We start from the raw sequence: 26705 nt of genomic DNA on the forward strand, positions 1-26705 counted from the left end.
TCTTTACCTTTGCCTTTCCCATCAAGCAGCATAGGGGAGATAAGGAAAAGAGGGAGTCTGGGCAGTTCGTAACACTTCCATCTCTCCCACTCCTTCCTCACGTTTTTTCTCCCGCTTCAACGTGGCTACTAACCAAGGGATGCAGTCCTTCACAAACTTGTACAATCTAAGTCCTTCCCATGGGCTGCGATTCTTCAAGAACTGCTTCACTATGGGCCCTTCTCATGAGGTATGGTCCTTCAGCAGTGGACTGATCTAGTGTCGGTCACCTACAGGGTCAAAGGTCTTGCCGGGAGCCTTTTCCAGAGTGGGCTCCTCTCCACAGGCTGCAGTGTGGGTATCTGCTCCAACATGATCCTCCACGGGCTTCAGGGGAGGACAACCTGTGTCACCATCATCTTCTCTGTGGGCTGCAGGGGAATCTGCTCCAGTTCCTGGAGAACGTTCTCCCCCTCCTTCTTCACTGGCATTTGTATCTGCAGGGTTGTTTCTCTCACATTTTTTCCTCACTTCTCTCATAACTGCTGTGCAGCATTTTTCACCACTTCTTAAATATGTTATCACAGAGGAGTCTGATGGGCTTAACTTTGTCCAGAGGTGAGTCCATTTTTGGATCTGTCTGGAACTGACTCCATCTGCCATGGAGACCTCTCCTGGTGCCTTCCCACAGTGGCCATTCCTACAGCCTTCCCTGCTACCAAAGCCTTGCCATGTGAATGCAATAGAGGTGCTCAGTTTCAAACCCAGACCTTGGATGCCATTCAAGCTTAAAAGTTTGGTTGGATGTGGGTTGGATATATCAGCTGGACAGTTCAAGTTGATCATAATATGTGTGGTTTAGTCATTGATTTATTTCATAGTGTGCTCCAAATGGGACTATATCATTGTGTTCTAACGAAGTTTCCGCTGCACTTGATCTGATCCAACAGCTGTCAGCCACTAGAAGGGGAGTTTTATTCCTCAGTTCCCTTAGTTCCTGTTCCTTCCTTTCAGTTGGCTTTGATGTTTGTCACGTGCATTTCAAAACCAGTTAGGCTTATTTTTCTGAGTTGGCACGTTAGGTTGGTCCAGCAAAGCTTCTGATGCTTTTCTACGTTTTTGGATTGAGGGAAGCAAGACTCCTTTCTGCTGCGATGAGCTATTAAAATGAGTTTAGCTAGGATATATATTATCATTACATCTGAACAAAAGAATGGAGGACCTATGTCAAACAGCAAGAAGGGCGAATTTGTTTAAGTCTTCTGTGTATTTTTGAGGAGTTGTAGGCTTGCTGTCATGATGGTACATTGAGAAATACAATGGGGATAAAGGTGGTGTCTTATTTTCCTGGGAGTATTAGAAAAAGCTACTTCAATGAGTTTTGTTCTGTCCCAGCTTTCTCATTATCTGTTTTTACTACAAGTGCAGGTATGTAGCACTCAATTCAGCTGCCATGTAGATGTAGGTACAGAGAAGATATCAGAAACTGACTTGGCTTTTGTGTAGATACTGAACTGCATTGCATATCATGCCTGTTGAATTATGTCTGATTATGTTCATTTGCACTGGTTTATCCCCAGATGTCAGCTAAGCACCTCACAACCGTTCCCTCACTTGGCCCTACAGCAGAATGGAGGGAAGGGTGAAAGTTGAGAAAACTCATGGGTTGAGATAAGAACAGTTTAATAATTGAAATAGAATAATAATTGTAATTAAAAGTAACAAAGAGAAATAAAACTCAAGGAAAACAAGTTATGTAAAGGAAAACAATTGCTCACCACCAACTGACTGATGCCCAGCCAGTCCCTGAGGAGCAGCCCCTTGGCCAACCTGCCCTCTAACTTTATTGCTGAGCATGATGCCAAATGGTATGAAATACCCCTTTGGTCAGTTGGGGTCAACTGTCCCAGCTGTGTCCCCTTCCCAGCTTATTGTGCAGCGCCAGACCACTCACTAGTGGGGCAGGGTGAGGAGCAGAAAAGGCATTTACTCTGTGTAAGGCTGATCAGCAATAGTTAAAACATCCCTGTGTTGTCTACACCATTCCCAGCAAAAATCCAAACCAAAACCCAATACTAGCTACAATGAACAAAACTACTCCAGCCAAAATCAGCACATAATTCTACTCATTTTCCCAGTTTCCTAAAATAAAAATGTTGTGCTGTATGTATTCTTTACAAAATTATTTAAATGTCAGCATTAACTTTTTGGTTTTTAAAAGGTTAGCGAAATTGAAGCAAAATCTGTAACTTAGGTTGTTACCATGGGATGTGGACTGAAGAATACAAAACATGTCGGGATAATTTTGCGGGGTGAGTGGATGAGTGTATTTCATGTTCTAGTTTTCCTTCAGTGTAGCATGACCTTGGCTTAGGCCAGTAAGTCTCAGCTATGGCAGGTTACACCATACGGTTATGGAACATGCTTCTAGCCTATCCCTCATTGTGAATTCTGGTTGATTTTTATTTCTGATGTTATTGTCCTGAAGTTTGAAGTGTACATATATCTTCCTTGTATAGGAGGTCAGTTGGAAGAAGATGCCTGACTTGGAATTTACAGTTCAGGAAAGTGGTTACTGTGGGGAAGTGTTTCAAACTTGCAAATAAATAAAAATATCAAGGCAACAGCAAAGAAATTTTCTGTTTTCTTTTTTTTGGTGTGCATATTTTGTTGGTTGTTCCATTTTTTACTTGTAACTGCTCCAGTACACTCTTTTTCTAATATTCTAATTATCCCAACACATGTTGTCTATTATTCACTATCTTTCATATTAATTGCTTTTATGTAAGTAAAGCTTTCAATTTGGCTTCCTTCTCCTACAGCAGTGGAACTTCGCATAGCTTAGGATGGATTACGCGGCAGTCTGCATTTGCATCGGTTTAAAGTGACTGAGGCATTTTCATAGTTGGAACTTAAGCAGAAGATACTGCAGTCTTTGCTTAGAAACGTGGCTTTATAGCATTGAGGAAAGACTTCCATTTGGTTTGCACTCTTCTACTTCATTTTCTATTTGCTGTTCCCAGAGAGTCTAAAAATGTAGGCTGGCTAGGAGTCATTATTACCAAGTGGTAGTAACAGTTCATACAGTAAGATTCTTGGTTGCATCTTGTAGCGTGAAGATCAGATCCGTTCAGTAATGAGGGGGTTTGGCCTTTCTGTTGTGTACTTCTTCAAAGTTGTAGTATAGGACAAGCTACCTGAATATCAAAATATTGCTGTCTGCCACAATATAGATCACTGAAAACAGTACAAATATTTTGTACAGTTTTTGCTTTGTTTCTGCATATTTCCAGTTGAATTTTGTTTATAAAAGTGGGACAAGTAAGGTAAACATAAATTAGCTAAACGACATAAACTTCTTCATTTCTTTCCGCAGTTTTAAAATCGTGAAATCATGGCTCATTCAAAGACGAGAGCCAACGATGGAAAAATCACATATCCTCCAGGAGTCAAAGAAATCTCTGATAAAATATCTAAAGAAGAGATGGTGAGAAGGCTAAAGGTTAGTAAGCAAGTAACTGCAGATTGAAGTTTCTTGTATATAGCATACAATGATCCTATTCCTACATTTTCCATCAGAAAGGATTTTTTTTTTTCTTTCGTGCTTTATGTTTTCTATGCTTAGAAGAGGAACTTGTTGGCTATTGTGCCTTCTGTTCTACTACTTTCTTGGAGTGACTTGTCCAAAATGAGTTTAAAAATCACAAATAGAAATAAGCTATATTGATTTCAAATGCTACTTAAATTTTGTTTCAGATCCTCCAGTAAGTCAGTACTTTTTAGATAAGAAAATACTGGAAAACATAAAAAGAGAGTCATAATTTTGGAAATACTATGGATGTGTAAGAATATGTTTGTGCTCTTTTATTCTTATTATTTTAGACTGTGTCATGATGAAAGTCCTTGATTATACTACATATTTCTGTCTCCTGAATTTCTTGATCACTTTATTTGGCCTAGCTCTACAGAAGGTTGGGGAGATTTGGGGGTTAAATATGTTACTACAGCTCTTCATCCATGTACTCACAGGAAAGGCAGGCCTGTTAGTACAGTGCAGAAGGAATGCCTGCAACTGGATTGGCCCTGTGGAACAGGAGGGAACAGATGTGGGAGAGGAACCTTAAGTGTTCTGACAGCTGGAAGAGCTTTATTTGGAGTTTGTTTTCTGAAGAAGTAGTTTTAAATCCGTTGGAACTGCTGGTAAATGACCAAAAACCAATACAACCCCAAAACACAAGGATTTCTTTTCCACTCCACCCAATAACCTGTCTGTGCTTTTGGAATTTGGTTGATAGACTTTAATCAGTATAGTGCATTCCATCATGTTGGACAGAATAAGACATTACAACTCTGTGTATAAGTGACTCCTAACAGAAGTTATTTGTTAGCTCTTGTATATTTTTTCAGCTTGTGAAAATGTGCACAGTTCTTACTGATACTTTTTCTCCTATAGTTTTGTTTCATTTTTTTGCTTTGAATGTCTGTTCCCTTCTTTTCTATCGTCTTGGTCTGTGTTGCAGGAGAAGTGTGCTTTGCACTGTCCTGTGTTTCTTGTCTGCTGTTCGCTCTGGCTGTGATTCATTAGCATGCTTGCAGGGAGAAAAAAACACGTTTCTTTTCTAAAGGATTGGATGATCCAGGCTACGCTACAGGTTTATAGAGCGACAGTATAAAGAGTTTCAGGTGCTAAAGAAATGTAGTTGATAAATAAGTTAACTATTAACCTCTGCATTGCCCTGACTGACAAAGTCATATAAATATTAGGGAAGAACCACTTTCCCATGGATTTTAATTTACACAAGCAGATAGTGTGCTGTTTGTTAATGACAATATATTTATATAAATACAAATTATTGGGAAATCTGTGAATAAAATGGAAAATAGGCACAGTGAATTTATATATTAGCATAACTTACCTCACAAATTTTATGCATTGCTGATCTACACCATCTCCAAGTTATAGTAGATTTGGAAAGGAGATACAAACTAAGTGATCAGAGTTATGAAATAATACTGGAGACAGAAAGGTGATAAATATTTGGAAATTAAAAATACTGTGAGAAGAGTATTTTTTCCGCAGTTTTTCTTCCTACACAAGAACCAAGGCATCGTCTAATGAAAGAGATTAATTTTAGAGCAGCAGTCTAATAATAGCACAGAATGTTAGGAGTTGGAAGGGACCTCAAAAGATCATCCAGTCCAATCCCCCCACCAGAGCAGGAACACCTAGATGAGGTTACATAGGAAGGCGTCCAGGTGGGTTTTCAATGTCTCCAGAGTAGGAGACTCCACAACCTCCCTGGGCAGCCTGTTCCAGTGCTCTGTCATCCTCACTGAGAAGAAGTTTCTTCTCAAATTTAAGTGGAACCTCTTGTGTTCCAGTTTGAACCCATTACCCCTTGTTCTACCATTGGTTGTCGTCGAGAAGAGCGTGGCTCCATCCTCGTGACGCTCACCCTTTACATATTTATAAACATTAATGAGGTCCCCCCTCAGTCTCCTCCAAGCTAAAGAGCCCCAGCTCCTTCAGCTTTTCCTCATAAGGGAGATGCTCCACTCCCTTAATCATCTTCTCACTCCCTTAATATACTTTTCTAGAAGTTCTAAAACTAAATTCCAAGGCTTATTATTGTAGAAAGACATAGGAGTCAGAAAAATGTAATGGGTTAAGAAATACAGGCCACATTTGAAAGATGAAGCTCCAGGAGTATTAATTATGGTGGTCTGGGTGTGATCTCAGGCTCAGGAGTCCTCTAACCTATTGCTCTGCAGGAATCTAGAAAGTTATGTTAAAAGAACTAGCACTTTTTTTGGTTTTGTTTTTGGTTTTTTCCCCCTTAAACATTGTGATAGAGTGTTCTGGAGACAAGATGACTGATTGTCCTGACCAGTATGGAAGTTCATGTTGTCAGTGAAGAGAAACTGAAGGTTCCTTTCTAGACTAGACAATACATACATTTGCTGCAAGAACTTTTGTGATCTCTGAATATTTATTCATTACTTTATTAATTATATAAATCTAAATACATTCAATAGAAGTGAAAACAATTCTGATGTTCAGTTACTCTGATAGTGTGTAAGGGCACAAGTGCACTTCAAATGGTTCATCTTGTGTCTGACTGGAGAGGACTTTATTTTTCTCTCATTGGAGGTTGTGTGTGTGTGTGTAATCTTCTGTGCCTTTTAGTAAATGACTCTAATATGCTTGGAAGCTTTACAGCTGCTGTGATCCTAATGATGCAGAAATCCATCCTTTTTTAAAGCAGGATTTGTTACTACCTGAACAATTACAGTAAATTTTGGAAAACAAACAAAAAATCTACCACCACCAAAAAAACACAACTTTTTTTTTTTTTTTTTTTTTTTTTTTTTAATAAAACTGTAGCAAAGTAAAATAATTTGTAGTGGTTTGGGGTTGGTGGTGTTGTGAGTGTTTGTTTGCTTGTTGTGAGGAACTTCATTGACATTCTTATAATCCTTATTCTTGAAAAATATCTTTTCCTGCACTGCTGAAATAGATGGGAGTTTTGACTCTAATTTTCAGAATTGTGTAATCAAGTATTTATTGCCATTTTGTTAATTTTAATGAGAGTTGAACTCTTTAAAGTAACTGTGTCTCTGTGATTCAAGTAAGAAATTTGACAAAAACTTAATTACTTTGTTTTGTTCATGGGTTTTCTCCTTCAAACAGTGTTTTAAATATAAGAATTCTCACCGACTACCAGTTACTATTTATGGCTTTTCTTGCTTTTGGTCTATTTAGGGTGTTAAGCACTTGGTGTCCCAAACTTTTCCTTCTTTTTCTTCCATAGCTTAAGTCTACTGGATCCTAGTAATGCTAATGGGCGTTTTAGTCCTGTTGGACAGCAGCTGCTGGGCCGCACTGGGTTTTTATCTGCTTCTGCTGACAATGTGTGCTCTGCTTCTGGGCAGCACACGAATAAACTTGTCCTCAGAGCTGTACTAGAGAAAAACTTGATGTTGAAAGAGAACAGAGGGAAAGTAAATTGTAGCCCTAAATACTTCAGGGAGAATTAAACAGTTTGCACAAAGTTGTGCTGTTTTCTAAAGTTTTCAGTGAATGGCTGTAAGAGTGAATGCTGTTGTATTTTTTGAGTTGGCCAACTTGATTATATGGTTTCTCAAAAAGGTATGTGAAGTACTACAGCCAGGCTTTCAGAAAATCTGCTGAGCCTGTTGTGTTGGGATAGCTGATAGAACACTTGACTAGCTCCTTCCTGTACCCTGGTGACCCAAATAATACTCGGTGTTACTGCATTGCTAATAATGCTTCTGATAGAAGTTGCACAAAACCAGAAAAGGAACTTTCAGTAAGAACCCTGCTACACGGAGTGCTTCGTTTTATGTACTGATGTCTATCTCTCTTTTTAGATGGTTGTGAAAACATTCATGGATATGGACCAGGACTCTGAAGAAGAAAAGGAGCTCTACCTGAATCTTGCTTTACATCTTGCTTCAGATTTTTTCCTCAAACATCCTGATAAGGATGTACGTTTGTTGGTAGCATGTTGTCTTGCTGATATTTTCAGAATTTATGCCCCTGAAGCTCCATACACATCACCAGATAAACTAAAGGTAAATTGAATTAATCTCTTTCCACACCAGGTCTTTAAACTGAACAATTGATATACTTTGTTATAACCACCATCCTCCCCCAACCCTGCTTTGATTTCTGGTTCAGCCTAAGCAATCCAGGGTTTTCACTTGATTCTGGGATAAGGGTGTTCAGTCAGGTGACATGTTTGTCAGATAAGAGTGATATATAGTACATCTTTCAATACTTTGTAGAGGTTTGGATTTATATTAAAAATAAATACTTTATTGAACTGTCATTGGGATTTGCAGATGGTGATCTGTCGCTTTAGAAATATGGATATGTCTATAGCTTTTATCATAATCTCTTGCAAGATAGCCAACTCCTTCAACTGAGGCTCTACCGAAACAAAGGAGAAATATTTTTGTACAGAGGATAATTATTTCTGATTTGAATTAGAAAATTCTGCAATTACAAACATCACTGATCCCACTAGATGGAGATGGTTGATAGAAAAATGCCAGGTTTGAAAAGACAGTACGGATCTGCCACATTTGTTTCAGAAAAAAACAATTTTAGATTGCTTTGAGTTGTTTTACTTTTTTGTTTTAAGTAGGAATCTAACTTTCTTTCCAACTGACAAAATCAGACTACTTCGGTTACACAGTCTGAATCTAGAGTGATGAACTGAGTCTTACAGAAAATCTTGTGGGGGTAAATAACACTGAAAAATGTGTACTTTTTTTGTTTCCCTGATTTAAGAGTCCATGTGGGCTTCTTGGTTGTTTGTTTGCTTTGTCCACAGTAGGATGGTTCTGGTGGAAGGTACATTTATTACAGTGAAAGGACTCACTCAATTCCTGATGAAGCAGTTGCACTAGAAGTGCTTCGTAAGTAGGGCAGACAGAGCAGTTTCACGTGTAGTACATCCTTTGTTACCAGACACATTTCTGTTATCTGTGTTTTCTTAGTTCTGAATTGTTGCACCTCTGATTATACACTGTCTGCTTTCCTTACTTACTGATTACACCATCTTCAACTGGAGACTAACAACACCTTTCTCTGCTATGTTAGGTTTAAGTCTGGTTTTGAGGCATCTTGATTTTTACTTCAGTTTTCAGTGTTACGTTTTCCTTTGCTTTTTAGGCTTAGAGGTTTTTTTCCTTTTTTCTGATTTGGGCTAACAAATGATAATATTCTTCCTTACAGAATTTCATCTATCAAATGCTATTAAGTTTCAAATATTATAATATTGGAAGGTTTATCTTACTGATCTCAGTCATGCAGTGTGAGCATACTACTGCTACTTGGATAGAGCTCTGAACAGACTATGAACTTCTGCTGTCAACATTCAGTCTTGAAACCTGTGCAGATTTCAGAATTCAGTTTCTTGATGCAGATTTCTAAACATTTTGAGAAATAATGAAAGGATAAACAGTACAGACCTTTGCTTGGGGGTATTGGTTTTTGCAAATCAGTTCGTGCTGAGCACAGCTTTTGTGGTTGCAGGACAAGCTCTGATACAAATGTTGAAGAGTTCTCTTCACTTTATAAGAAAGAGGCAAGAGGAAGAATGCTTCCTCTGGGTTATATCTTGACACTATTTTTACCCAGTATTTAATATATCAATACTGTAGCTTTGAATCTCTTCTAGTTTGTTTAGCACCAAAGCTGAAGATGAAAGAAGAAAGTGCTGAAAAGGGTAATTTATTGAGCGGGGAAAATGTAAATCTTAAATTATTGCGCTTGCTTCATACTCTTCAGATCTCTTTCTAACTTATGCATTCTGAAAGTGAGATACTGAGAGAAAGGAATCGGAATTTGAGGTTTCCCTCTCTTGTCTGTATCCTCAGTATGAATCTTGATTTCCTCAATGAGTGTTAAAAAAACTTTGACAACAGGGATGGGAAATGCCGTGAACAGGTTAAAAGCAGAACTGAATCAGGGTTGCACTTCTGGGATCTGGAGATTTCTAACTTAGGTTTTCCTCAGTCTGGGGGAAGCTCAGAGCCCAAATCTAATTTTCAAGGGGAGGAGATGATGTTCTGATCGCTGATATGTGTCAAAGAAAACCACTTGGAGGAATGGACTGTCTACCTGACTTGGCTGAAATGGAGATGTTTAGGGGGGTATATATGTTAGCAGAACTTCAACTATCTGAACATGTTACGTAGTGGAAGCCATGGCTCTGATACTTACCGAAACCATTATGTGGTTAATTGGTATCAAGACAACAATCCGCAAAAAACATTCAATTTTCTTCCTAAAGCTGAAGTATAAGCACTTTTGTTTTTAGAATCTGGGATCTAATGTAGACTTATGGAGTCTGATGTGAAACTGTATTGTCCAATTTGTGAAAGGGCCGCACTAAGAAATTGCAAGAGAAGTTTATTTTACCCTGTGTTTCGGATTTATAAATGCATGTTCAAATAGTATATCCTGTATGCTCTAAAAAGGTTAAAAAATTGGGTTGTATTATACTAGGTCTTAAAAATTAGTGAGTACTTTTGAGTTTAGTCTGTCTTGCTTCTTTTAAAACAGGAATAGGAACAAATAAATAAAATTAGGAGCAAATTATTACTTTTTCAAATGACACCATTCACATGGAGCTTTCAGATGCTAGACATTTTGTATGTATATGCCATTCATTTATATGTGTATTTCTATACAAGACAGTGTGTACTTTATAAAATTTGGGAAAATTAGTTTTGATTTCAGTGGGGTCTTTTAATCACATTCCATAAGTAAGTGTTGCAGGCTGAGCTGCAGAATGAAAATTAAAGATACTTGGTTAAAGGAACTGATTGAATTTAGTAAAGTTTTAGTAAAGTTTTAACAGAATAGTCCTGTTTAGGCCATGAGTTCTAAGATGAAGTAGTTTTTATATTTGGCATTGGTCATTCTCTCAGATGCTCCCTTTCTTCTTTAATTGAATATATCCTTCACTGAGACTCAGTTCATATGTCTTCTGAACTTCACAGCATCTTCTGGTGTACCAGTTTTTCAGGTGATGGAGCTCATTTTGGATGAGCTGCTGGCCTGCTAGTGGTTTAGGCACTAGTTTTTAACGGGGGGATTCCCTGGACTGCCTTTTAGTGAATGGACTGAATGCTCTTTGGTGGTTTGAGTCCGTTAGATGTGTCCTTTGAGCTGTAACTTCTGGCTTCATTTCAACTAGAGTCTGGTTTGCGTTTTCTGTAACTGACCTGTAGTGTGAACCAGTGATTCTTCTCATCATCCTTACTTAACACTTCAAAAGCAGAATCTTGATCCAAATTCAAGCATTATCGTACCTGTATCTCTGAACAGTGTGTTTGCTGTGCTTTTTTAGCAAAAGATGATGATGTCACGTGTAGTCGAATTCTTGTTTTTACCTAGAAGCACAGTAAATGCTTGGGTTAATTATTAAGGCTGGATTCTGTGCTTGTAGTGTTCGAAAAAGGAGCTCCATTCTTATCTTTTGCCAATCTCCTCCTTTGGGAGGTGAGGTGAAATGGTCTTTTGAAAACATTACAGACGAGCTTTCTAGGCTATTTCTAGGATAGCTGTTCATGGTTAACTGTAAGGCTTTCTTGTATTTATTATGGCAACTTTATACCTTTTGGAATTTATTTGATTTGTACATAGATTGTTAGATAAAATTCTATAGATACAGTTGAACTTGTGAACATTATTTCTGGTGACAGATACTTCTGAATCTTTTTATTTAGTATAGTAGTTATGAATTTCTAGCTGTTAATTATCTGAATATTAAAAGCATTTTAAAAATACACCTTCCTTTGTGTTTCCATGTTGTTCATAATAGACTGTTCCTTATAACTGATTGAATTTACTCAGTGTGAGACTTTTTTGGAAGAAGTCTTCTGGTGCTGCAAGATCATAAAGGAAGCAGGAGAAACTTGGTGTATTGGTTTTTGCAAGAGATGTGATGAGTGTCAGTAGAATGATGATTGAGAAATGCACAAACAATACAGTGTGAATGTATAATAATAGTCTTAGGAAAGCTGCAGTTGCCTAGTTCTTTTTTTTCACCGCTTCTGTTGAAACCTGTTGCAGTATGAAGTAAAAACGTAAAGCTCATTGTCCCTCTGAGAAATATTTTGACTTCTGCAGCATGTCAGCCAGTTACAGCTTTGAGTGTTTTTCTTTGGAAAAGAAAAACTTTCGCTTCTGTAGAAAAAGGTGATTTTCTCAGCCCTTTGAAGAAACATGAAGCATTTAAAAATCACTCCTTGACATTCTCTGTGAGATTTTGTAAATAATCTTTCGGACAGTGAAATAGTGTGTCTGTTATTGCTGCATACTTTGTAGTGTAGAATCATACCAGTAATTTTAAAAGGTAATTGTTTTAATTTTGCAAATTTCATTGCAGTTGATTAAATAACTGTCACATCTTTCTTTTCAGGATATATTTATGTTCATAACAAGGCAACTTAAGGGTTTAGAAGATACAAAAAGCCCCCAGTTTAATCGATATTTTTATTTGCTTGAGGTAAGCTTCAGAACTTATTTCATAATAACTGTTAAATGTAGTTTTTCAACTAGTCTTGTATTAACTACTGCTTTTATTTTTTCCTGTTTGTCACAGAACATTGCTTGGGTCAAGTCTTATAACATATGCTTTGAGTTAGAAGACAGCAATGAGATTTTTACACAGTTGTACAGAACGCTATTTTCAGTAATAAAGTAAGTATTGTCACCCTGAATTATAATATATTATTGCATGGGTTAGGTCAGATATTTCTAACCTAGGTGTTCTGTCTATTGTGTGGCTTTTATCATTAACAACCTTAGTTCTGTAATTCAGTTTAACTACAGGTGGTGTTATAAATATAACAAGTTTGTCAGTTTTGCCTGTTTTAATTAAACAATAGACACTGCAGATCATCTTTTTTTTTTAAGAAACTTACTTTGATTGTGTTTGTGTTTATTCTGTTCTTGAAATTGAAAGCAAATTGTGCAATATGTCATTCTAAGGAATTTGGAGGATTATTGCTATAAAAATGTGAGTCAGAAAATAGCGGACACTGGAAGGTACTGCTAGGGATTGTCCAGTCTGCCCTTCTTGCTCAAACCAGGGTCAGCTTGAGCAGATTGCCTGAGGCTGTAGCCAGTTGGGTTTTGAGCATCTCCCAGGGTGGAGACTCTGTGGCCTCTGGGCAACCTTCTAGTGCTCCATCACTTTTATACTTCAAGTTTCTCTTTATGATGTCTAAACGGAATGTCCTATATTTCACCTTGTGCCCGTTGCCTCCTGTCCTGTCACTGGACACCACTGAGAAGAGTCTGAACTTGTTGTCTTTACTCTGAACACCAAGTGTTGAAACATACTGATAAGTTTTTCCCGAAACCGTCTCTTCTGAAGTCTAAAAAAAGATGTCAGCTCTCTCAACCTCTCCATATTTCTTTTGCTGGGAAGCCCAGAACTGGACGCTGCACTCAGATGAAATCTCACCAGTGGGATGTTCTAATAAATTATCTTTTCATGGCAGGAACAGATACAGTCCTCTTATTCTCTGACTACTGTAGTCAATGAAGAGGGCATGACTTTCAAAAACATTTTGGAAAGTATTACGTACAGCCAAGAAACTTAACTGTTTTGACTTTTAAGAAAACTTGTGATTTGATTATTGTATTCCTTGTTTGGCATCACCATAGGGTGTACTCTGAATGGAAGTTGTACTTTATATGATTAGTACACTAAGAATTCTTCTTTTTAATTTCAGCAATGGTCATAACCAGAAAGTACACATGCACATGGTTGATCTGATGAGCTCTATCATTTGTGAGGGAGATACTGTGTCACAGGAGCTTTTGGATACAGTGTTAGTTAATCTAGTGCCAGCACATAAGGTAAGACTTAATAGTGGCTTAATTTTCTTGTTTGTTGCTGTGATTTATTGGATGTATGCATTCAGATATTTAGGTTTCACTGAGAGTACATCTGTAGCCAATGTGTTTCTAGTGGTTGGATTTTTTTAAATTTTTTTTTTTAGCAAAGAATTTTAATAGCCAGAAAATGCAATAGATTTCTATTGCTTTGATTCACTTGCCATAAACCAAAGTATCAGTTGTCATAGTAATCTAAGAGCTTTAATGTCATGCAAATTTCTACACAGGTTTTTTATATATAGTCAATACCAGTAGAACTTAACCTAAAAGATACATATATCCTTTGGGAAGTTTTTAATTAGTATAATACTATATCAACAGTTCAAACTAATGTGCTGCCCTAAGTGAGAGGGGAAAAGGCTGTTACGACTGCTGATTTGTGGTTGGCTCTGTTGTATTTCAATAATGTTGACTTAGTGTCATTGAAAGCACATTGGTATGTTTGAGCTGTGCTGTAGAACTTTGGTTAGAAATGGTGGTGCCCGAAGAGCCCGAGTGATGGCTGTCTTTCCTTAATGAATAATGGTTTGTCAAAAAAAGAGGCCAACAGATGAACTGAGGAAAAGCTTCTAATTTTGCATTGTGTCGTGACACTTAAATGTTTAAAAGCAAGGAAGTCTGACTTCTCTGTTTAGCAAACTAGATGGATCCTGCTGGAATCCCTTAGGCTGTGGTGTGGAAGATGACTTGGAAGTTGTGTATGACAGAAGAAAGGTTCTGGGGAAATTACCTAGGAAGTGTGCACTTAGCTGGATTTTAGGCAGTTCTGGCTGCCATCTGAGAGGTTTGGTGTTTTTTTTTAACAGTAGCATACCTGAAGAAACTGAGTAAAGCACTCTCTGAAGAGTATAGCAAGTAGCACAACATAATGTGCCTTACCACAAGCCGTCCATTTCAATAAATAACCAGCACATATTATGTTCACAGTGAAAGACTAAATGCTTAGTGTAGATTGCCCACGTTTTCACTGGAAATGTATTAGCTATGCCCTTCAAGGAGTCTAGTACTTTTGTGCCAGGACTAGAGTGAAATTTGTGTGGCTAAAACTCAGATTTACAAAATAAAGCCTTGGAATACAAGAAACAAAAAGTTAGGCTTTTGTATTTTCTGTTGTTAAGCATCTGTTGTTTCATTGTGTCGCCTATGTTCAACTTGACTTGACTGTACTGCTTTTTGTAAACTAATTTTGAGTTGAGGAATTTGCATCCTGTTAGATTTGCTATAGTACTGAAACAGTTCTGTTTTATAGTGGATTTAAAGTTATTGACCAAACATTTTAACAGGATAAGGTATTTGGGGTTTTGCATTTTCTTCTGCTTCTGTTTTAATCAAACTGGCTCTTTGGACAGGATGCTAGTTTATGGCTTGCTTTCTAACTGAAATATCTTCATAACTTTAGATCATATTCTGAGTACTTTGACCTTTGTTTTAATTCTTTAGAACTTTTATACTAATGGAAAGAAACTTCTAATATTTTCCTATTTCATCTCATTATCTTCATATAGTGTTTATTTAAAATTTTGGGGCTGATATAGTAATCCAATCAATTTCTATGGCTGCTAATGTCATGTTGGAAAAATGCAATGGATTTGGAGTGAGAATTTTTCCACTCATGCCCATTGAGCACAAAACTACAAGGGAGTTAAGGAGAAGGTTCACCATAAAGAAGTACTGTGTCTTAGCTGACCCAGCTGTTAAACTGTACAGGCTGCAGGGAGGGGAAATTGAAAAATCAGACTGGCCACTGAGAACAGGACAATGCCAAGTGTTGATATAATGGTGAGTGGCAAATCCTTGTCTAACTAGGTACTTGGAGGACCAAAAGAATATTTTTTGATTGAGTTGAAGTAGGATAGTTTTGTTTCTAGCTCAGATTTGAAAACTATCGGACTGAGAAATTGTTGTAGATAGGACAATTACGTAGCAGATGATACAGGCAAGCAGTGTATTTTTAATACAGCCAGAAGGAAGGTTGTGTGTGTGAGGGAATGTGACGTGCCCTTGTGAACTGGATGATTGTATTCCAGAAAACAGTAGTAGCGTTAGACTGACTTTTGGTGTATAAACAGTTGTAGTAACACTAGGTTGAAGAATTGAGGAGCTTAACGTGTATAATTTATGAAAGGAGCAGTCTGTAAGTGTGTATTGGGAACAGAAGGTTCAAATGGCTCCTTTAGTTTTTGATCCTGGATGCTGAGGTCCATTGGCTAAAATTCTGAAATTAGACAGATGATGTGAAAATTATATGAATATTTTTAAGAGTTGTACTTACTAATTGAACAGTTTACCAAATGTTAATTTGATGCTGTTACTTCTTAAAATCAAGCTCAATATCTTTCCTAAGAGGAATGCCAGACACAGTCCATAGTCCTGAGAAGCAAGTCTGATAGGTAGTGGTGCTACCAAGGATGGCTGCAAAAACTCAGGCATAAGGAGCGTTAAGTGGGGACATGACGTACTGTCAAATGTCTGTCTGCCACAATTCCTAGTCACTGAAGTAGTCTAAGATGTCCTAGCTCACCTGAGTTTGTTGGTCAGAATAAAAGCCATATTGATGTAAACCTGAAAGAAAGCGGCTGAAGCTCATGTCACAAAACAGGTATGATAGAGTATGCACAGGCTTGGTGGAGTAGTACAGCAGGTATCAAATGATTCAATAAATCCCACATTGCACATTCCACATGCTTATCTTTTTGAAAAAGTGATACTGACAATTAAATTCCTGACTTTCTCTGCTAGGAACTTGCTTAATAATTAGTGTTATCTATCTTGGCAACACTTTAGCTGAGCTTTTTCTTTGTCAGATGTCCTTAAAAACCTGTTTCTCACCCCCAGCAGAACTAGAAAATCTGTTAAAACTGTTTTGTCAAGTGCTCTTGGGTACAAATTCTGCTCCTGGGCCATTGATAATAAGAGTAAAATCTTGGCATTTGAAAATGGTCGTAAAAAATATCTTAAAATATATGAGTTTTTCATAACATTTGCTCTACATACAGGCATAGTGGTTTATTTTACTCCTGAAGTTATAAAATTAAGGAGTGTATTGATTCTAGTTAGTCATCCTTTTTGAAGAAAGAATGGGGACATGCATTTGTTTTCTGTTAGGGTTTTTTTTGTTGTTGTTTTAAAGGATGAGTACAAATTATTTCACTCTAAATTTGTTTGAGCTGTGTTAAATTGGACATTGAAAGGCAGCTGGAAAAAGTAGTTGAAAAAAAAAATCAGTGGGTACATCTTTCCGTCACTGCCAACCCCATTGCAGCAGTACAACTGAACTTTGGCTCTGTGACAAACCGTCCTGAAGAGCATTGTCTGTATGTACACAGAAATGCTTGTGCCTTGCTGTCAGAGAGGTTGCTGCCACTTCTTGTACCTGCAGGAGGAGTTTGTCAAACATTCTAGAGAAGAACAGATATGAAAAATAAGTTGGCAAAACTCTTAGTGTCTTCTGGAAGTGTAAAAAGCTTGAAATGCTAGAAATATATACACAAAAATCATGGCAGAAATTGAGACAAAATAGAGAACTTATGCTTGATGAAGATGGTTTGTTTTCAAGTATTATTGCTGAAGGCCTTGTAAGAATAAAAAAAGTTCTCCTCTGTTTATTAACATTCTTTTCTGAAAGAAAACCGGACTTGTTTTTTTGGGGGAAAAGGTGCATCTGCAGGATCCTCTGTTTTACAAGTCAGATGTAACTTCTCAATTATCTTGCAGAAGATTTGTGTTCTGCCTTCTCATGGGTGGTTCTTTGGTTTGTCCTTATCAATCAATACTTATTTCTGCTTTTTCCTTCAAAATGTAGTAATTACTAATGGTTAGTTTAAGCAGTGTTGCCAACTGATGACTTAGTTACTACCCAGTCCAGGACTCTTGAAAGCTTATCTGCACTGGGTATCCTGATGAACATGATTGTCCCTATCAATCAGGACTTTATTAAATCATTAAAAGATCTTGAAATACATGTCAGCTTAGGAGACTTTAGATAAAAGACAGAAGAAATTTGTTAATTTAGGTCTTACCCTCATAAAATTTTTCCTGCAGGCAAAGTTTGAGGTATCTTTGTGGCTATTAAATTAGCCAGAAAGGTAGGTTTGATGTTTTTTAAAAGATCTTTGAACCTATTAGGTAATGCCCTGGATTGTTCCTGTTTTTATTTCAGTTAAGGCAGTACCACTTTTTCTTGTTTCTACTTTTACCCTGAAACTGGAAAAGGGAGCAGAAAACTTGTCTTGCATGCTTTTGAGACTTCTTTGGCCTTGTTATTTTCAGAAAGTTTGGCCTCTGGACATTTGAGAGCCTTGGCTATTAGCACAATTAAATTCAGTGTGTGAGGCATGAAAATAATAGCTAACTTTCCTTAGCCACTTGTGATCTACGCTATTTTTTTCTCTTTGGAGCTTTTTTAGATACAATGAAATGTAACATGAATGTGTTAAGGTTGCAAATAGCTACTTCTAGTGTTTTTCTCTGTAGACATCAAGGTGCTGGGGGATCTTTTGCTTGGCCTTTAGTGGCTTAATTATGAAAGATCTCTGTTTTTTCAGGCTTTCTTTCCTAAGGATATGTGTGAGAATTCATGTTGTTTTAAACTTTAGTTATTACTAGTTGTGTAGTTGAATTCTGGAAGCTTTTTAGAAATGAACTGCTGTGTGAAAGATAACTCTTAACTAGTGGGAATCAAGACAGATCTGCCTGTTGGAACTCAGGTATGCAGTTCAGACTTGTTTTATACAGAAATCAGATCTTGCCCATGATACAGAGTTCACTCTTACCCAGGTGAAAGCTGTTTTCTTTGTTTTGGTGGAGGTGAACCGTGGAAGTCAAGAAGGATCAGAGCAAGAATTGCAAGTGGCAGACATTGCTTGTTTTGGTTGGTTGTGCCTTCTGCTTCCTGAACAGTCACAGCTCTAACTAAATAACAGAAAACAAATGCTACAGGTGGAAACATTTGTAGCAGGTTTTTTTTTGGTGTGGTGTTTTGGTTTTGGGTTTTTTTTTTCGGTCTTAATCTGGTATGCAGAACCTGCTCCTTTCTGGGGCATGGAGCAGCCATACAATATTGTAAAAAGTCTGCCAGTGTCGGCCCTTTCACGTGGATTAGATAAGGGAACAGGAAATTACAAGGATATTAGCATCTTACATAAGCATTCTAGTATCTTTCCAGAATTGGGACTTTTATTCACTTTCTCTAGTGGCTTTGAGTAACAGATACTTGAGATGTGAATCTTCATAGTCTTTGACTTCAGTCACTTACCTTAATTGTATCAGTAGGCAAACCGAAGACTTCTTTTGTTTTATATTGAAAGAAAATGTGAATCTGTTCCCGTTGCTGTCTAGAAGTCCATAGTTTTACATAGTTTTTGAATACAGACAGCACTCCCCATCTCTTTGAAGATCTCATTCAGATGGCTGCAAAGAACTAAGTATATGCAGGCAAAGAAATACTCTGGGTGTGGCAATGCATCTTGTGGCTTTTCATTATGCTAAAAGGAAAGATGTTTTCCTTTTATAGGTGAGATGTATTTTTAAAACACAACCACAAACTTCCACTTTATACTGTTGTAAGTGGAGTATGCTGGGTGTTTCAAATTGCAAGGATTAATCAAAATTGGGAGAACTATATTTTTTACAGAGACTTCACTTATTAAAAGATTATATAATTTTTGTATTGAAGATTTTTCCTTTATTCTTCTATGTGTTAATCAGGTCTGCAGTGGGTGTCACAAGGCCTGAAAATTTTTGAAATTTAGTTGTGATATAGAAATTGGAAAAAAGACACAGCAACTAGAGGATGGAGAGCGTGTGCTGGGAAAGTAAGGGAACAATGATAGAGCAACAACCCAATTAGATGCACAAATAGGAGAATAGGAGTCTTGTGGGCTGGTGGTTTCTTGTTGATTTTTATATTACAGTTATTACAGTTCTGTTAGCTTGTATTCTTCACACTTTTTTTTCTCACAGGCTAAAATTCTTGCTGTGATGCTGGTGTTATATGTTTGTTGGTATTTGATTTGTTTGTTTTGTTTTGTTTTCCCCTTTGGTGTCTCAGTCAGACAGACTAAGATTATCTTTGGGAGAAACTATGGAGAGTGTGCTGGTGGTTTACAGGTGGCTGCTTGGTGCAAGGACAGAATTGTATTTTCTGCCACAATCCTGTTCAGAATCTTGCTTCTGTGGTGACTGTAAATGCCTCCATGTTGCTTTCCTGTTTTTTTGGGAAGTTGATAAGGAGCAGCAGTGAAATACAGGAACTGATTCACTGAGTGTCAGGTTTAGATGGGCGACTGAAAAGTAATCCCTCATTTGCCAGGAAAGAGTTTTCTCAGTAATCCCAGTGGATACTACAAAGCTCTGTTTGGACTGGGTTTGTTTTTACTGTATTATTTTTACTACTCAAAGTATGAAAAGAACAGGCTATTTCTTTAATGCATTTACCAATATATGGTAGTTTTAAGTTCTCGTATTTATTTTTAAAATTAATGCACGTGCTAATTTTTTTTCTGTGTGTTTTTTGTTTTCTTCCTCCAGAATTTAAACAAGCAAGCCTATGATTTGGCAAAGGCTTTACTAAAGAGGACAGCGCAAGCAATTGAACCATATATTACTAACGTAAGTGAAGACTATAAACAAATAAGGAAATCAATACTTTTTTTAAACTGAGCTGTATTATAAAAAGAATGAATTGCATATAGCCAAATAAGGTTGTAAAATAACTTTCTACAAATTCTCAATTGCTCTTTTGAGAGAATTTTTACATTAATGAACCACTGCTTAACCTGACCCTTTGAAGTCTAATTCTTTACCATATAGAAACTGGTAACCCGGTATCAATTTTGATTTCTGAAGTGCAATGAATAGTTTACTTTCTGCTGTCTTGGAAGACCTTGCACTTCAGTCCTTAATGTGACTCAAAGACCAAATGTACTTAAATGTATTGTTCTGATAACGATATACAAAGACATTTTTCCTGTGGCAGAATTGTTTTTCTAGTGAGGAGATGAGAATACTTAGAAGGTAGGAGAAGGGAAGATAGAGCAGAATTTTAACGCCGTTGTCACTGGAAAAGTAGAGGAAATAAAATTTAAGAATACGTAGTAAGAAAAACCAGTGAGTGGATTGAGGGTTGTAGCCAAGTTGAGTGTAGACATCATAGACACTGCAAGAGAAGAGGGGTGAGAGGAAGTAAAGATCAGACAGGCTTATGCTCTAAATTAAGTTACACAATAGAAAACTAAATTACACTTTATTTTTTTGTAAAGTAGTTAACGATTTGGCAGATCTCATGCCAGCTATCCAAAACCTCAAGAGCTTAAAAACAATAGAAAATTTTCAACTTGTAACACTTGTGGTACATGGAAAGTGGGTACCTTCTATTAATAAGATTTTTAAAAAATCTTCAGAGAGAACTCTTGCTCCAAACTTGTTAGTCAAACCTACTGTTTGGGAAGGTGTTGCTACATGGGAACATGTTTTTAATGTTGTTCATCTGTAAGATTAGATTACAAGTTGGGGACATTTTGTGGGTTTTAAGGAAGTCTGTACAATAAAAGTCTTCCTCCTATGGAAAATATGTACATGCATTCTTCTGCTTTTGGTTTCCCACAAGTGGGAAATATTATACTGTCTGGTTTCTTTGCTTTGAAAGTTTCTTTCTTAAAATATGTTAAAGACACGGTAGGATTTAGTTGCCTAACCAGGAATATATGCATTCCAGGCAAGTATATCTGGAAAAGGAAAACTTTTCTGCAAGACAGTACCAAGTCTTTAACTTCTAATGAAATGCACTTATCTCCTGTTTTTTTAGTAATTCCTAGAAACAGTGGACTTTTTTCTATTGTATCACTAGTTGGGGTTCGCTTTATAACCTTAGAAAGTGGTAGCTTTCATATTCTTGGTTTCTTTACTGATATGATTAACTTTGTTAGGTTCAGAGGGTTGTGATGTTCATGTGTCCGAAGTTTAGGAATAGAAAACTGAACTGCCAGTCATGTGCATTGTGTTGCCTTAGTGGCAGCTGGGTATAGTATAATTTTTTTAGCCACGCTTGTGTATTGTTTAAATGTAAAAGAAGAAAAATTTTCCAAGTTATATTCTCCCTCCTGTGAGTAGGGGGTGGTATACACGTTTAGTTGCTTCTTAGCCATCTATTGTGAAAGGATAGACTTGAAAGTAGTGTGGAATTAATATTTTATATTAGAAAATATTTTCTTTAATGAAAAGTGTGAAGTTTCCCTCAAACTGTTGAGTTCACCAAGAAAGAATAATTGCTTTACAGCTGCATTATGCTGCTTGTAAATATAAATTCTGGAACAGTCAGTTAATAATTCCTATGCTTTTACTTACAACATGTTAACCTGTCAACTGTGTAGTATAGTAATTAGCCAGCTGTTTCAGCCTTGTTTTGACTAAATATTAGAATGCTTTGAAAATGATTGTGCTCAACAGTGAAATAACTCTAAATGTAGTCACATTATAAAAAGATCTGATGCACTTGAACTCACCTAAAGTTGTGTTGTAGGCTTCCTGCGGTAAACTAAGCATCTCTTATGTGTTTTCCTTTATTTGTACTATTGGGTACAAAACAATGATATTTTAGGATTTTACTACAGAATCCTGATCTATGCACACCCTTTTTTTTTTTTTTTTTTTTTAAATTTTGGTGCAATAAATGTTCTGAGATTAAAAGGTAGATTTAGTGGTAGACAAGCATACGATTTAGAAGAATGTATATATATTCTAGTTATTCATGTGTATTCTGTTTTATTTTGCAGTTCTTCAATCAGGTCCTCATGCTTGGTAAAACATCAATTAGTGACTTGTCAGAGCACGTGTTTGACTTGATTCTGGAGTTATACAATATTGACAGTCACCTCTTGCTTTCTGTTCTACCACAGCTTGAATTCAAACTTAAGGTAAACACTTATTCTGCTTTCTCTATAGTTGAAACGTGTGCTTTGACTACTACTATGAATTTTATTTTATATTTTTTTAACTGACAAGTTCATTAAATTATTTGGCATATAAAACTAATATTTATTTATAAAACATATAATGTCTGCATTGTTTAAAGGAAAACTCATAAAAGCCCTCAAAAAGAGTAATTTAACTTCGAATGTATTGACCTACAGTGCAGGTATGCATACGGTTGGGGTTGCTTTGTGTGTTGTTTGTTTTTTGGGTTTTTGTTTGTTTGGTTTTGTTTTTTTTTTTCTCACTTGTATCTTTCAAGCAGTAACTTGATATTTTTTTTTTTTTTGGATGAATTGAGAATCTGACCTGTTTTGTTCCTTGGTTTGCCGTAGTATTTATTGTGAAGAGCTCTTATGTGTTGACAATATCTTCTGCAGAGAAACTGCATCTGTTCAGAATAGTGAATTTTGGCAGGGAGAAGTGTAGCTCCATGTTAATGGAAACTGATGTACTGACAATTTTGTACAAATAGAAGGTCTGTGATAGGTGGAAACAGCGCTGAACTCTAAAAATATGTCTTGTAGTCTTTGCTACAATTATGCTTATGATTTTTCAGGCTTATTTCTTATGTCTCAAGGATAGCTGATGCTAGCGATCTATTTTAATAGGTATTTTTCTCTTTGATTTTCTACCATTTCAGAGTGTGTCCACTTGGAGAAATTCTCAGCTTTATTCTGCACTACTTTTATTCTGTTTTTCATTCCACATGGTTTCTGTGGAAGTGGGGAATTTAATTAGTTTTGTATGACTAAGTTTGATTTGTGACTAATCTTGAGGGCTAATGTGTACTGGGCAACTTCTAAATTTGTGTATATTTTTGTTATTGAGGACAGATTTTAGCTTTGTAGAACCTTTTACCCGCTCTTGCAATATTTATGATCATAGTGGGTTGTTCATGCCTATTATATTTTTTCACTAATATCACTAGGCAGGCATACAACATTTGTTGGATGAGTTGTTTTTAATGGTTATATCTTTCCATTCACATTTCTGAAAGAAGTAGGGTTCCATTTACTGCTTGCTGTCTGTGTCTTACAGTGTACCTTTTCCAGCCTTTAATTCCTGTTCTTACAGATGGTGAACAGTTATCATTCTCACTCCAATAAAAACAGTACTGCTGCAGCTGAAGCTGTTTCTCAAGATATTTAATCTTAACTGCTGCCACATCCTTTTTTTTCATAGCCATAATTGCAGTAACCTTTCCATCTTTAGATCCATTTAGAACTGAAGGTTCTTGAATTGTCTTCCTGTTCCTTCGTTGACTCTCACATTCCACTATTTCAATACAAACTCCTTTTTTTTGTGTCCTATTTTACCATTGGAATCATAAAGTTTAGCAGCCTAATGCTGTAAAATCTTGTTTTTCTCTCCCTCCTCTACCCACCTCCCTCCTCCAACAACAAAAAAAAGGACTTGTGGTCTCTTCCTTCAACTGGGTGATTTCAGACCTAAGCACTTCCATATTTTATTTGTACCTCTTAATTTACAAAACTTTTTTTTATGTTTGCATTTCTGTTCTTTGTTTAGTAGGCTCTTTTTAGATGATCAACATGTATTTTGTTGCTTTTCATCTCCTTGATCCGTAGTGTAGTTTTCTCCTTGCGGTCTGGACACTTGAGGGATAAGGGGGTCCAGTTGAACAGTGTTTCCAGTAGACTTGTGTATTTTGATAGTTACATTCTTACTGCTCTTTTTCCTTGATATTTTGTTGAACTCAGTACAGTTTGTAGCTATTCTGAGGGCATGGTACAGCTGTTTGAGTCATCTTGTTGCTTCAGGTGTGTGCTTTTGATGCCTTGAGGTATAACGAAGACTAATGTATGCCTATTTTGTCATATTGGCTGTCAAATGGAGTTTGACCCATCTTGTACAGAAAAAACCACCTCTATTTGAAATAGGATAGTCCTGATTTAAATCCTGACACTGGAGCAGGTTGCCCAGGGAAGTCGTGGATGCCTCATCATTGGTCAGGCTGACTGGGGCTTTGAGCAGCCTGATCTAGTGAAAGGTGTCCCTACTGATGACAAGGGAGTTGGACTAGAAGATTTTTAGAAGTCCCTTCCAACCCTAACCATTCTATGGTTCTAAATGAGTTGAAAGGTCTGTGAAATCTTTCTGTGGTTAAGAGGGTATTTTGAAAATGAATGTTCTAAAATATTAATGAAATCTGGTCAGCCTATGGTTTTTCTGAGATCAGCACAAGTTTGTTCTCCATGCAGACCTACCAGTGATGATTAAATACTTTCCACTCCAGCAATAGCTGTGGCTTTAATCTAAACAGCAGCAGCCAGTGTCAAGCATTTTTAATTCAGGAACAGGTGAAGAACATGTTAGTGTGTTGAGAAGTAAGTGTGACTTCAATGAAATTCAAAATGCTATGGTAGAAGGCAGCTGATGTTTTGTTGCTTTGAATGAAAAGAAGCTGAACAGCAGTATCCTTGTTAGCTTGATGAAGCCTTGGATCAGGTGTGTCGTAAAGGACGAAAATATGCTTGGCAGCCCTTATTGAAATACGGGATAGGGGAGATGACTTTTTGAATAAAAGTCAATTAAAGTTAATGATACAGTAACCACAAAATTCAATGAGCTCTGTAAATCATTCAGAGCTTGACTAGGTGGCTCTGACTTTCCTGGATTTGGTACATAGCTTTGCAGTTTGTGTGTTAAGTCTAGGTCAGATGCATACTTTCTCAGGGATGTCCAATTTCTCTTCTGTGAGATTGTCTGATATGGCTCTTGAATATACAGGCGTGATAATAGAAGTCACGTACTAGAGGCAAATACTCAAATAATGCTTATGGGATAGTGGGACATTTACTGTGTTCCAAGATCTCATATAGCCGCTTCGCTGCTGAAGAGATTTGTGTTACTCCTGAGGCAGATGATGTTGAAGGAAAGCTGCGGCTGTCTCAGCTGTTGAGTTGTCAATTTTGAGGAGTGAAGATGTGTCAGAATGATCTCATCTTGCAGGCGTTGAACACATGGAAGTGGACATATGATCTGTGCTGTTCAAAGATGAAATGGGTAATTGCTCTCTGTGTTTTTGAAAAAGTCCAGATGGAGGAGGCTGGTGGTAGACTTCCTCTGAGCAAGACACCAAGTGTTCTGTCTCACTTTAAAGCTGATGCCTTGAAAAAGTATTTTCAGGTGCAAACTTGACAAGTTCTGCATGAATTTGAATGAAACACAGTATTTTTTATCATTTCAGTGAAATTTAATTTAAGAGATCTATTTTTTTAAAGCAGTCTATGTTTTTCTGTACTTGAGTTGTTTTTATCTGAGTTGTTCTTAAATTCTTTTTACATTGTCTAAAAAGTGTTTTTGCAAGGAGAGAATCATGAATGTTAACTTTTTTTTTTTTTTAACTGGCCCTATAATTGAAAACCTGAAGAACAATGAAGGTTAGCTCAGTACAGCACAGGACTTTAAAATAAATTGGGAAATAGCAATTAGGCCTCCCATATAAGAAAAGAATGATGTGACATGGGATTTCCAAAGGCAAATATTATAGCACTTGAATAACGACAACCTGGAAAAAAATTCTTCACTTTTTTGGGGTGTCATTTGGCAACAAAGTGGGAAATTATTAGCCACACGTGAAGACATGAATTCCTGGAGGAATGATAATATGATTAAAGACTTTGAGGGATCGTCCTTGAGGAATTCCAACTGTATGTTCTCATGGTATATTTATTTTGCTTCCTGTTACTGTGTGCTTAAAGAGAATTTTAGTTTAGTTTGTTCATCCTTACTTCCTTTTTAATTGAGATGCATCAAGAAGACAGATGTTCTGGTCCTGGAGCTGTGTGATTACTGATGAATCTTGTTTGGTGAATGGAATGGATCCATTTACACTGAGGGGATCCTTTCCAGCTACACTTCTTCCACTCAAACCAAAATAGTCATTCACATCCATCAGTTTGTAATACCATTGCTGAGACCGAGATGTACACTGCTACCATGATGTCCCCTGGAACAGCCTGAAATACTGAGCTGAATATAAAAAGATATTGATGTGCATGGGGAAGTATTTCTGTGCTGCCTGCCTCTTTGGATCTGTGCACACATTTGTCCTATGATTGCTCCATGTTCTTGTGTTTGGCACTGCTGGGAGTTTCTTCATTATACTTTACCACAAGGATAGTAGGTGCCACAAGCTTAAGTGTCACACCAGCCACCTTGCTCTTATCTTGACATCATTCATTTCTGGAGCTTAGTGGGCTGATGCTACCACCACAAAGCATTATCAGCCAGTAACATGTTTGGATGTAGTGGACAGAGTTGTTCTGCATGTCTTCTGGTGTCATCT

General features: G+C 37.0%; 1 protein-coding gene across 4 annotated transcripts in view; it reads left to right on the forward strand.

Moving 5' to 3' along the window:
* The window catches only part of PDS5B (PDS5 cohesin associated factor B), a 110241-nt gene that overhangs the window by 19415 nt on the left and 64121 nt on the right, over positions 1–26705 (forward strand). For all 4 annotated transcript variants that reach the window (XM_065829896.2, XM_065829925.2, XM_065829917.2 and 1 more), the window contains exons 2-8: positions 3356–3481; positions 7372–7575; positions 11940–12026; positions 12123–12220; positions 13261–13387; positions 19955–20035; positions 22198–22338. In XM_065829896.2, the coding sequence (XP_065685968.1) occupies positions 3374–3481; positions 7372–7575; positions 11940–12026; positions 12123–12220; positions 13261–13387; positions 19955–20035; positions 22198–22338 (846 nt within the window). In that variant the 5' untranslated portion in view covers positions 3356–3373. The remainder of the gene's footprint in view (positions 1–3355; positions 3482–7371; positions 7576–11939; positions 12027–12122; positions 12221–13260; positions 13388–19954; positions 20036–22197; positions 22339–26705) is intronic.

Source organism: Patagioenas fasciata, chromosome 1 (assembly GCF_037038585.1).
Source record: "Patagioenas fasciata isolate bPatFas1 chromosome 1, bPatFas1.hap1, whole genome shotgun sequence".
In the NCBI taxonomy this organism is placed as follows: domain Eukaryota; kingdom Metazoa; phylum Chordata; class Aves; order Columbiformes; family Columbidae; genus Patagioenas; species Patagioenas fasciata.